Source organism: Aquarana catesbeiana, linkage group LG03, assembly GCF_042186555.1.
Source record: "Aquarana catesbeiana isolate 2022-GZ linkage group LG03, ASM4218655v1, whole genome shotgun sequence".
NCBI lineage: Eukaryota > Metazoa > Chordata > Amphibia > Anura > Ranidae > Aquarana > Aquarana catesbeiana.
In genome coordinates this window covers 570454679-570467828 of record NC_133326.1, presented here as the reverse complement: position 1 = coordinate 570467828, position 13150 = coordinate 570454679, and the positions used below count along the sequence as shown (strand labels likewise).

Sequence of the window (13150 nt, the reverse complement as noted above, 5' to 3'; positions counted from 1 at the left end):
GGAATCTCGTGAGAAGACACTATTGCAATGCATTGTTTTCTGTGAGATTTGGCCTGCTCTACATTCCCAAGGAATCTTTCTGGAAGGAGGGCGACATTGATGCAGAAGATATGGTAAGGTAAATCTAGTTCTGTTTTTTTTTTTTTTTTTTTTTTTTACACATTTTACACCTACTAACTGGGGATTTCAATAGGGGAAGGGGACTTGAGAATTTTAACCAGACCTTGCATTTTATGGCCAAGTCACACATTAAAGTGGAGTTCCACCCACTTTTACAACTCTTCAGCATCCCTCACTAAACTCTGCACTGTAAACAAATTGGATATTTTTTAATTTTTTTTCTCAGCACCTACTGTATATCTGCTGTATTCATTTTTCACTTCCTCCTCCCTGGCCGCGGCCCATCGCATCATTTCCTGTTTGCAATGCCTTCTGGGAAGGGACGACAACTTCCTCTGAAACTGTCGTTGCTATGGAAACCTGACCTGAAGCCTATTACACTGCTTGTGCTGCACTGAGCATGTGTGAGATCTGCAAGGATGAGATCCAGGAAGAAATACAGTCTGGCTTCAGATGCCCACACTTAAGATGGCCACGGCCTGCTGTAAGCTTATAAAACAATATATATATATAGTGATCCTTTAAGTGTACAAAAGTGACACTTCATCCACGTCACAATATGCTGTGCTGCTGCTGTTCAGTGAAATGCAATTCTGTCTAGTGCACTGCCATAATATGCAGCAGGTCTGCATTTTATCGCAAATCACTGCAGCAAAGCTCCAGGCTGTGTTTCAGTGTGACTAGGACATATAGAAAACAATTGTTTTTGGTGTGTCCTAGTGGTGACTGGTATTTCATAGGGCGGCAAAACACTGGTCACCACATTAGTGTTTATTGTCCCTCACAGTAAATTCTGTTTTAAAAAAAGATATCTAAAGCCAATTTTCTGTTTTAACATTTCAAAAAAAGGGTAGGGAATGGTTATATTTTATTAGGGGGATTTCCCTTCATTTCCTGTTCTGTAGAAGGGTTGATTTACTAAAACTGGCAAAATCTGGCGCTGCTGTGCGTGGTAGCCAATCAGCTTCTAACTTCAGTTTGTTCAGTTAAGCTTTTATAAAGATGGTGAAGCTCTGCATTGAAACCAATCAGCTTCCAGGCCATTTTTGTCAAAGCTTGTAAACCCTCTGTTATTAAAAAAACAAAACAAAACAAAACAAAAAAAAAAAAAAAAAAACATGTCATACTTACCTCCACTGTGCAGTTCGTTTTGCATAGAGTGGCCCCGATCCTCCTCTTCTGGGGTTCCTCAGCGGTGCTGGTGGCTCCTCCCCGCATCAAGTATCCACATTGGAGAGGGCTCTCCTATGGTGGACACCCGTGCAGGCGTGTTCATGAGTCCTGCATCTGTGTTCATTCACACAGAATGCAGGATTCGGCGCCGCCCTCCAGCGCCACTTCATTGGATTTGATTGACAGCAGTGGAAGCCAATGGCTGCGCTGCTATCAATCTATCCAATCAGGACACGAGACACCAGCTAAGTGCTCTTTCCTGGAGGGAAGATGACTTTCAGGTTTCAAGTAAGTAAAACAGGGGTGGGGGGGGCTGCAGCTCTACAGAAGGTTTTTCACCTTAAAGTGGGGTTCCACTCAAATTTTTAACTTAATCTTACCCCTTCAGTTAATTGCATAGATGTTCAAATGCTGCACAATAAAATTTTTTAATCGCTGTAATTACCTTTATATTGTACTTTATTGTGGCACTTCCTGTCTCTCCTCCCATGGGAGTGGGCGTGTTTATTGCCTTTCCCCGGCGCCGCACTGTCTCCTGGGAGCTTATTGTCAGGCTTCCCAAGATTCAGTGCGGAAACAATGATCATGCGCGTGAACAAGCGGTGAATGAACAGCATTCACCGCATCCTGTAAATCAATGCTTGTGGGCTTCACATGCCCACAAGCAAGATGGAAACAGCCAGCACCACATTTTTTAAGTTATTCTTCAGTACGAAAACAGACAGAGGCGGAAATATTACACCCAAACTGAGTATTATTTTGGGATTAGCAAAGTGTCTCAATGCCCTAAAAAAATAAAAAAGATTGGTCGCCGGACTCCGCTTTAATGCATAGAATGCGTTAAGGTGAAAAAACATGAGGGTTTACAACCCCTTTAATTGAACAAGCTGAAGTTAGAAGAGGATTGGCTACCATGCACAGCTGCACCAGATTTTGCACTCTCTAGTTCTAGTAAATCAACCCTACAGTGTAAGCTCTGGTCCAGACTGACCTGGAGTTTACAGAAATCTTTTTTTTTTGGGGGGGGGGGGGGGGGAATCTAATGGGTGAATGAAGGAGTGCTGGGAAGTTTTAGCATTAGCAGCTGATTTGGTGGGCTATTGAGAGTACTTGCTCCTTTTCCCCAAACTGACAAAAGTAAAAGTATAGGCTCACTTTACGATGCTGCCAGCTATCAGTGGGGGTGAAGGGCGCCTAGAGAGCCACAAAAACTTGGTTGATGCTTTGTACAATTTACTACCAATGTACTACCCCACCACCACAAAAAATACCCATGGGTAGTCTTACTACAACTTCTCCTTGTCACGGGGGGTGCAGAACATTCCCTAGCACCCTGAAAATGATTTTGAGAACAATGTTCAATTGTCCTCGATTCCACAAAGAAAGCAGAGCAATCCCTTTACTGGCCACGCAACAATTTGAAACATCACCTAACTGTGGACAGTCTGCCACGGCATTAGCAAATATATGCTGATTGTTTCAAAGCACTGCATCAACAGCAATCCTCTTTAAAGTGGTTGCAAAGGCTGAAGGTTTTTTCTATGCATGAGGGTGAAAAACCTTCTGAATGCACCTCCCCTGGGTCCCATCTTGAGCCAGAAATGTGCGCAAGAACAACTGTCCTCCCAGGTTTCTCCCTCCTCTTTGGCTGAGACAAAGCAGTGGCTTGCTATGGGGGCACAAGGCAAGGGGGAGGGGCCAGGAACACCAGCAGGGGACCCAAGAGGGGGATCTGGGCTACCCTGTGTAAAATCATTACACAAAAGCAGGTTATTTCAAAAATAAAACAAAAACAACACACATGAGCATTTAATATCACTTTAAAAGCCAACCAACTTTACAAATGTTAAAAACATAAAAAAAAAAATATATGATAATTCATGCCAATTTTTTAAACGAAGGTAATGAATTCGTTCTCACAGCCAACATCATGAAGATTTACTTTATACTTCTCCGTGCATCTGATGAGATCGAAATGAATTACATTTGCTCACCCTGTCTTCCATAATATTAAGAAAGATAAATTGTGTCTGTTCACATTCTTTAACTGAATTGTTTTAAATTATTGTTCGACTTTTTTTATTTTTTTTTTTAACAAAACTAAAAAAGGTTTTCTCCAATGAGAAACATTTATACTACACATTAAAGTGCAACTTTCAGTTTATATAAAATAAATACATTCCAGGTGCTTAAAAGGAGAAGAATGGGTTTGGGGGTTTTTCTCCTAGTCATACTTACCTAGGTGGATGCTGCATCTGTCCCCCGTCACCTCTTCACTGAGAACCGAGCGATCGAACATCACCGATGGCTTCGTTCTCACAGCTCCCCGAGAGGAAAGCTGCTGACTGTCAATCAGCAGCTCTCCTGCTCTGCTCCTCCACACTCATTGGAGCACTGAGCTGTGGAGGGGCGGGGAGCGGCAGTCTCAGCGGCTCGCTGAGACGGCCATCAGTCTAAGCAGCTGGCAGATCCAGACTTCCTGAGTCGGGATGGCACAGAGCCTGGACTGATTCCAGTGATGTCAGCAGAGAGCGGACTTCAGACCACCGGGGGGGGGTGAACAGCCATTGGGCATGGCTGTTTACCATGTGATCCTTTCACAGCCGATCACCAAATGTAAACAGAGCGCTAACGAGATGTTACCGGGTTCTCCTCCTCACACACCGATCGTGTGTGAGAAGGAAATTACCGCTTACAGTGTACACCAACACACACCGATTGCCCCCCCAATAAAGAGGACCTGTCACCACCCATCAAAGTACCTGTCACAGTCCATCTGAGTACCTGTCACCAGTCCATCAGAGTACCCGAGGACCTGTCACCAGTCCATCAGAGTACCCGAGGACCTGTCACCAGTCCATCAGAGTACCCGAGGACCTGTCACCAGTCCATCAGAGTACCCGAGGACCTGTCACCAGTCCATCAGAGTACCCGAGGACCTGTCACCAGTCCATCAGAGTTCCCGAGGACCTGTCACCAGTCCATCAGAGTTCCCGAGGACCTGTCACCAGTCCATCAGAGTTCCCGAGGACCTGTCACCAGTCCATCAGAGTTCCCGAGGACCTGTCACCAGTCCATCAGCGTTCCCGAGGACCTGTCACCAGTCCATCAGAGTTCCCGAGGACCTGTCACCAGTCCATCAGAGTTCCCGAGGACCTGTCACCAGTCCATCAGAGTTCCCGAGGACCTGTCACCAGTCCATCAGAGTTCCCGAGGACCTGTCACCAGTCCATCAGAGTTCCCGAGGACCTGTCACCAGTCCATCAGAGTTCCCGAGGACCTGTCACCAGTCCATCAGAGTAACCGAGGACCTGTCACCAGTCCATCAGAGTACCCGAGGACCTGTCACCAGTCCATCAGAGTACCCGAGGACCTGTCACCAGTCCATCAGAGTACCCGAGGACCTAGCTGCAGTCCATGCCTCATAGAATATACATTGGGGTGTTTGCTTTCCAAAATGGGGTCATTTTGGTAATTCCACTGTCCTGTTGCTAAAGGACCTTTAAAAGTGTGATAGGTAGGAATGAAATGAGGTGTAATTTATGCTCCTAGAACGCCTGAAGGTACTTCTTCGATGTTGGGCCTCGGTATATGGCCAGGCTGTGTAAAAGCCTCACACATGTGGTATCGCCATACTCGGAAAGAGTAGCAGAATGTATTTTGGGGTGTAATTTTTGTTATATAGATGCTATTTGTTAGAAATATCTTATAAATTGACAACTGTGTGTAAAAAAAAAAAAAAAAAAAAAAAAAAGCGTTTTTTTTTTTTTTTAAACATTTTCCAAAAACTTCTGGGAAAAAAAAATGAACTGTTCAAAAGACTCATCATGCCTCATAGGATTATACGTTGGGGTGTTTGCTTTCCAAAATGGGGTCATTTTGTGGGCAATTCCATTGTTCTGGTGCTCCAGGGCCTTCAACGGTGTAATAGGTGATGAGATGTGTCATTTATGCTCGTAGAACGCCTGAAGGTGCTACTTCAATGTTGGGCCTTTGTATGTGGCCAGGCTGTGTAAAAGTCTCACACATGTGGTATCGTCATACTCGGGAAGAGTAGCAGAATGTATTTTGGGGTGTAATTTGTTGTATGCATATGCTGTGTGTGAGAAATAACCTGATATGACAATTTTGTAAAAAAAATAAAAACATAAATATTCATTTTGCAAGGAATTGTGGGAAAAAAAAATACAACTTAAAAAAACTCACCATGCTACTTACTTAATACCTTGGAATGTCTACTTTCTAAAAAGGGGCCATTTGGGGGGTATTTGTACTTTCCCGACTTGTTAGTGTCTCAAGAAATGATACACCTGATGTACTGAAGGCCTTATCAGATGTGATCAAATTTTCAGTGATTGGCACCATGGTTTGTAGACTCTATAACTTTCACAAAGACCAAATATACACTAATTTGGGTTATTTTTACCAAAGCTATGTAGCAGTATAAATTTTGGCCAAAATGTATTAAGAAAAATTACTAAATTTGCAAAATTTTATGACAGAAAATTTACAGTTTTATTTATTTATAGCACAAAAAATAAAAAACCCACTAGTGATTAAATACCACCAAAAGAAAGCTCTATTTGTGTGAAAAAAAGGACGCAAATTTCATATGGCTACATTGTTGCAGGACTGAGTAATTGTCATTCAAAGTGTGAGAGCGCTGAAAGCTGAAAATTGGCAAGGGCAGGAAGGGGGTGTAAGTGCCCTGTATTGAGGTGGTTAAAAAAAGATGTGCATTTACAGTTTGTTTTCTTTAGGAGGCAGCCACAGCCCAACCAGAAAAGCCTGCCAGCATGCTCTAGAGGAGAACCCGTGCTCGCTGCATAGAAGCAGTGATCTCTGCAAATGTCTATTATGCTTCCTCATGGGTCAGAGATCTCCAATCAGCAAAACTCAGCCTCCCTGATTTAATGTCTACACAGAATGCTAAATATTTCATAGAAGTGGCAATATAGTGCAGCAATTGTCCACAGTAACCCGATTCCTTGATCTCTCCACAGTGACTCACCTGTTGATGATATCCTGCTCATCAGTCCTGCCTACTTAAGCCGTCCAGTCCAGATGAGCTCTGCCTTCGCCTTGGTCACATCTCTAGAGATGCTGTCCTGTGTTCCTGTTAAAGACTTGCTTGGCTGACATTCCTTCTGGCTCCAGATCCTCCTTGCTGTCCTACTACGCTGTTCTCTGTCTCCCTGACATTTTGGCTTGTCTGACTATCCGTTCCGGTTCCTGAACTCTGGCTATATTTTGACTACGTTTACTCGGTTTACCTTTTTTATTATTATTATTATTATTAAACAAGTGTGATTTAACTGTAATTCTGTCTTTTTCACGGTTTCTGAAAAATTCTAACATTTAATATATTGCAGGTTAGCAATTCTTAGATGTGATGGCTGCATTTGTTTTCTTTTTTAGGCTCTCTTATTTTTAACTTGGTGATCCAACCAGTATAATGTTTTTCAACAGAACAAGTTGTCCTGCAAATGTATCAGCTAAGAGTGATGTGACAAACCATTTACCACTGACAGGGGAGCTTACAATGATCAGCTTTTATTTATTGATGTAAAACCTTTATTTCAAAATAAAAAGCTGTTGCTGTAACTGCAGTGTGAGCGGGAGTTTGGCTTCAATTTAAGAGTATCTAAATCTGATGGTACATCGAACACTATCCCCCAATGCAGACAGGACAATGCTGCTCTCTGCTGTGCCCCATGTGCTTCTTCATCCAGAATGGGGCCACGCTAATACAGGAGGTGCGTTATTGGCCAGATCACCAGGTGAAAACAGAATGGAAGAAAAGCCCCAAAAAAAAAAAACTAAATACAGCCATCACATGTAAAAAGATCAGTAAGCTGCAAAATATATTACATTGTTTGTTTTGAGTTACCACTTTTAATGTTTTCAGAAACAATAAAATTATAACTAAATTTCTTGTCTCGATTTTTCAATAGGACTGGAAAAATAAAAACCAAGCTAAACAAGACCGGTGATAAATTCTATTGAGAGATAACCAATTATTGACTGTCTCGTACACTGGCAGCTCTTCAACTCAAATCCATAAAAACCTGTGTCAACCTGGGTTCACACTTATGCAAATTTACAGCGGGTTTTATGCGTTTAGGAACACACAGATTCGCAGATCGTGTAAAAAGCATAGTATTCCATGGCTTTGGTTCACATCTATGCATTGCGAATTTGGTGCGAGGGAAAAAAAAAAAAAAAAAAAAAAAAAAGGGTCCTGTGCGTGTTGACTGTGGGTACGATGCAAATTCCTATGGTACAGTGTGAATTTCATCTTCATAGGCTTCAATAGAACTTGCAGTAAACTCGCAGCACACAGTTCACATCTCTGCGAATTGTTCACTGTCTGCCTCCTGAAATTCATGGTAAAATCACAGTAAATTAGCACCTGTCCGCCTCAAAACGCAAGGCAAATTTGCACCTCACACAGGACAAAAACAGATCAAATTCACAGTAAATCGCATCGCAGTAGTGTGAACCTAGGCTGAGGGCCAGTTCACACTGCTGCAATGCGGGAACCCTGCAAAATCACTGCGGGTTCCCGCAACGCATGTCTCCTGGCAGCAGTTCACACTGCCCTATGCAAACTGCTGGGAGTGTCAGTTAAAAGTTAATGACACCCCCAAATCAGTTCGCAAAGCGCAGTGAGATCTGCAAATTGGGACAGGAATCAGATCACATGGGTGTTCACACCCATGCAATCCGATTCTGCTGCGGACCAAAAAAAAAAAAAAAAAAAGGGCCCTATGCGAGTTTGGTCCGAATGTGATGCAAATTCAGCCATACTATCTGTATGGCTGAAATCGCATCGTGCAGAGATCCATTTGTGATTTTCACTGCAGTGCGGTGCGAATCACATCCGATCTGGGACATCGCAGCAGTGTAAACCAGCCCTTAATGTACATATAGGCTGTTATCAGAGTTTGGGAGCTGCTGCGTTAAGGTGAGGTTAAACCTCCCTTCCTGAACGTGGAAGAATCTCGTTCAGGATAGGTACGTTTTGACCGCTGACTGCATTTTCCCGTGGCTGTGTTCAGGGTAGGCTAGTGTACATTTAGCCTAAAGCTGGTCAAACGCAATCTGGTTTTGTAACCTTAAGCTGGTCATAGATAGAACATTGGCCAGCTCAGCAGGGACTGGCTGAATTTTGATCCATCTATGGCTGTTCCTGCGCAGAAGTCGATCTAACAATCGATTTCTCTCGAACTAAAATGTTGGAAAATTTTCATTCGATCAGGGCATGCAAGCAATCAGCTGCACTGCTATTTAATGTATTCTGACAGCAGAGGAGTCTTCACCATCACAATTGTAGCGCTGGTAGATTTCTAATCTACCGCTTATAGGTAAATTTAATGGATCATCTGTGCTATACATTGTTCAGGTTTAATCCAAGGTTAGTTTAGCCTCTGGTCCAGCTTGGCTGTGTTGCGTGCAGTTCCACATTGCGCCTGTGGGTGTTGTCATCATGGGTCAATGTTGGAAAGCAACAAGCTAAAGTGTATGAGTGCTCTTCTGTCCCGGAGATAACTCGGCGGAGGTGGTCCTCCGAGTTGCATTCTGGGAGAGGGTATTTATGGGGCAGACGCCAGGTTTCGAAGAGCTTTTTGCCTCGTGGCCCTCTTGGCCTAGAAGAATTTGTGTCAGTGAGTGCTATCTCGTAGCCCTCCGGCTTGGAGGGTTACGCCGCTGCAGCCGGGTGGGTAGGCCCAGAAGTCTGTCTGGGGCCTGCTACTGCTGGGATGGTCCTGTGCTGTCTGTCCTGCGGGAAGAAGCCGGACAATTGAGAAGAATCCAGGGGAGGACCCGTCTTGGAAGGGACCATGCGGAGCACTGGCCTGAAGAGGGGCCTGGTGACTCAATTGGAGGACGCATCCTAGATTGCCCTACCACACAAGTACTGCTGGGTCGGCTTAAAGGTTCTGGTACTGTGTTTGCTGTTCATTGAAAACTATTACATCCTGTGGCAGAGGATCGTATGAGTTTGTCCCACCAAAGTCTGTGGCAGAGACTTTTTGTTCGTGCTGCATTCCGGCTGCTAGGTCAGTGAGAGAAACCTATCCGGGCGGGCAAAAGATTTAATCCTAAACTGAGGATACATTCATCTTAAAGATTTAAATTCCTTGACACTACGCCAAGAAAAGGTATTTGAACACCCCTGCAACTCTCCTACCCATTTCCTGCTACTTCTTCCAGTTATCCCCATTAAAGCATTGGAAAAGTACTTAAGTGACTGGTGCCTACATTGCTTCGCAGTAAACTCAACGGAGACCCCCTAGACCCGGTGTTGGTGAATTTACAGGTAACAAGATGACGGTAACAGCCGCTTTAAACCAGCAGCTCCACCGTAAGTTAGTGCTACACAATACAATAGCACAGCAGGAATATTCTCCCATCCACCTTAATCACACGGAAGGGGTAATCTGGTTTGTATTTTTTTTTGGTCCACTGGCTGATCAAAAAAAAAAAAAAAAAACAAACAAAAAAAAAAAAACCCAGAAACAATCAGCATGGCTAGCTTTAGATTTACACACCACAGTAGTATTCTGTACAAGTGCCTGTCTGGATAAAAATGTAACAGTTTAAGCAAGTCCGCATATATATTTTTAAGTCAATAATCAGAATGTACCATGTATGGTCAGCTTTCACATATCGGATCTATGGGAAGGGGCATCCGGGTCTGAATTCCATTAGACTGTTCAGGTTTCCAGTGCAATATGTCAAAGAGAAAGGATGAATCCGATTAGATGGGAAGGGTGACAACAGCAGTTGCTTCTCTAAACAATTTTTATACATGCACCCTTCGAGGATTTTTCTTACAGGCACGGGGGAGTTTGTGAGCCTAATTTTTTTTTAGCTTTGCAGGCACGTATGAGAACCTCTGCCATGTTTTTACTGCTCTCTGGGGCTTTGTTTTTCCCCTCACTTCCCGACCCTCCGGCACCAATTTCAACAGACAGGAGGTGAGAGAAATCTGTAAGAGCAACAATCAAATCTTTTTTTTTAGGTTGATATGCAATCTTTGCAATGCCTGAATGTGCAACTGACACTTTCTAATAAAAAGGATTGAACAAGAAACATGCTTACTTTAAGAGTAGGGGAGGCTAGAACCCCTGTCAAATTGTATTGCCATCTGCGTCCCTGGTACAGATTCCCCCTCATTTCCTGTTTATTAAATCCTTATCACTGGAAAAGAACATAAAGGAAAATCACTCTAACGGAGCCCGGGGTAGAAGTAAAAACTCAACAGCGACTTACATTTTAAACAAGGGGCTTTTTTAAATATAAAATAAATATGTGTGTATATTTGGGAGAAAATGAGGGTAAAATGCACTGGAGAGAAGATAGAATGCACCAAGAGCTACTCAGGTAACAGCTGATTTTATAATGCAAGGGCAGCAGAGTGGTGTAGTGGTTAGCACTTTCACCTAGTAGCAAAAAGGGTCGTTGGCTCGATTCCCGACCACGACACCATCTGCCTGGAGTTTGCATGTTCTCCCTGTACCTGCATGAGTTTTCTCCAGGTACTCCGCTTTCCTCCCACACTCTAAAAACATGCTGGTAGGTTAATCGGATCCTGTCTAAAAATTGGCCCTAGTATATGTATGAATGTGTGTTAGGGACTAACGTGAATGTATATGTAAAGTGCAGTGTAAAAATTGACGGTGCTATACAAGTACCTGAAATAAATAAAATAATGTGGTAATGTCACATACAGAGAAACTCTGCAAATACAGTGATCAATACCCCAACTTTATTTAGACTAAAAGCCAAAATCAAATCACTTGGTTTCTCACAACGACAGGACTGGCCACCTTGGCACTCTGTACATGGCTCCTTCAGGGACAAGACGTCATCTGGGTTCTCCCATTGGAATTCTGAGCATGGCTTATGGTCATCTCCCTCCATAACACAACCTGAACGGACCCAATCAGCTTCATTACTGACAGCAATCCTCAACAGTACGGAGAAGTGTGCAACGCAGTATATCGCTCTGCAAATCTTCCAGCACAGGCCACACCTGCCGTCCTACTTAGGGAACACCCAAGGAGGGATCTGAGAGCCAAAATATATTAATCATATTCCATAATAAGGGAACACTTTTATATGAGGTATGCCTGTGACCTTTTGCAAGGTTAGAGCAGAACTGTTCCAACAGTTCACATCTGTACACCCTCTCCAGTCCAGAACAAGCTTTACATTTCTGATATGGGCCTACTGATTCAGCAAAAACATTGTTACTACTTAAAAGGAGAAGTCCAGCCTGAGCTTTTTACGAGCCACCGCATCATCCGACTTCCCAAGTCTGGATCCACCAGCTCCCTGCCCCTCCACAGCTCAGCGCTCCAATGAGCGTGGAGAAGCAGAGAGGAGAGACGCTGACTGACAGTCAGCAACTCTCCGCTCGGGGATCTGTGAAAACTGAGCCATCGGGGGATGTTCGATCGCTTGGTTCTCATTGCAGAGATGGCGGGGGACAGATATAGCATCAGTCTGATGCTGCATCCACATAGGCAAGTATGAAACTAGAATAAAAAAAAAAAAAAACATACTTCTCTTTTAACCACTTGCCTACAGGGCACTTTCACCCCCTTCCTGCCCAGACCAATTTTCAGCTTTCAGCGCTCTCACACTTTGAATGACAATTACTCAGTCATGCAACACTGTACCCAAATGAAATTTGCGTCTTTTTTTCACACGAATAGAGCTTTCTTTTGGTGGTATTTAATCACTAGTGGGTTTTTTATTTTTTGTGCTATAAATAAAAAAAAGACTGAAAATTTGGTGAAAAAATGCCTTTTTCTTTGTTTCTGTCATAAAATTTTGCAAATTAGTAATATTTCTTCATAAATTTTGGCCAAAATTTACACCACTACATATCTTTGGTAAAAATAACCCTAATTAGTGTATATTATTTGGTTTTTGTGAAAGTTATAGAGTCTACAAATCATTGAAAATTGATCACACCTGATCACACCTGATGTACTGAAGACTTATCTAAATTCATGAGACACTAACAAGCCAGGAAAGTAAAATACCCACAAAATGACCCCATTTTGGAAAGCAGACACCCCAACGTATAATCTATGAGGCATATTGAGTACAGCGATACCACATGTGTGAGACTTTCACAGCCTGGCCACATACAGAGGCCCACCAGAGAAGTAGCACCTTCAGGCATTCTAGGAGCATAAATTACACATCTCATTTCTCAACCACCTATTACAGTTTTGAAGGCCCTGGAGCCCCAGGACAATGGAAACGCCCACAAAATGACCCCATTTTGGAAAGCAGACACCCCAATGTATAATCTATGAGGCATAATGAGTCTTTTGAAAGGTTCATTTTTTTACAGAAGTTTTTGGAAAATGTGGAAAAAAAATGAAAACGCATTTTTTTCCCACAAAGTTGTCCATTTTTAAGATATTTCTAACGCATAGCATGTACATAGCAAAAATGACACCCCAAAATACATTCTGCTACTCCTCCTGAGTATGGCGATACCACATGTGTCAGATTTTTACACAGCCTGACCACATACAGAGGCCCACCATTGAAGTAGCACCTTCAGGCGTTCTACAAGCATAAATTACACATCTAATTTCCTGACAACCTATTATTTTTGAAGGCCCTTATATTTCTAACACATTGCATTTACATACCAAAAATTACACTCCAAAATAAATTCTATTGAGGAAAGGGTAAAAAAAAAAAAGTATTACCTGTGGTTTTAGTAGTGTCCCCAGGAGGAGAGAATTGGTGCAAGCAGCAGGCAGGGATGTGCTTAGCAACAATAGTAATTATCCAGGCAGCAGGCAGGAATATTGTCTATAGT

General features: G+C 42.9%; 1 protein-coding gene across 3 annotated transcripts in view; it reads right to left on the bottom strand.

Annotated features, from left to right (window-relative positions):
• FGD4 (FYVE, RhoGEF and PH domain containing 4) overlaps nt 1-13150 on the bottom strand; it is a 308743-nt gene that overhangs the window by 226208 nt on the left and 69385 nt on the right. The window contains exons 1-2 of one of the 3 annotated variants that reach the window (XM_073621885.1): nt 11100-11214; nt 10402-10500 (exon numbers count right to left, since the gene is read on the bottom strand). The exons of 1 other annotated variant lie outside the window; for it this stretch is intronic. Coding sequence is in view for 1 of the 2 variants with exons in the window: in XM_073621878.1 (XP_073477979.1) it covers nt 11100-11223 (124 nt within the window). In the remaining variant the exon portion in view is untranslated. Of the gene's footprint in view, nt 1-10401; nt 10501-11099; nt 11309-13150 lie in introns of those variants that run through there. One more of the 3 variants, XM_073621878.1, reaches the window with a different exon arrangement.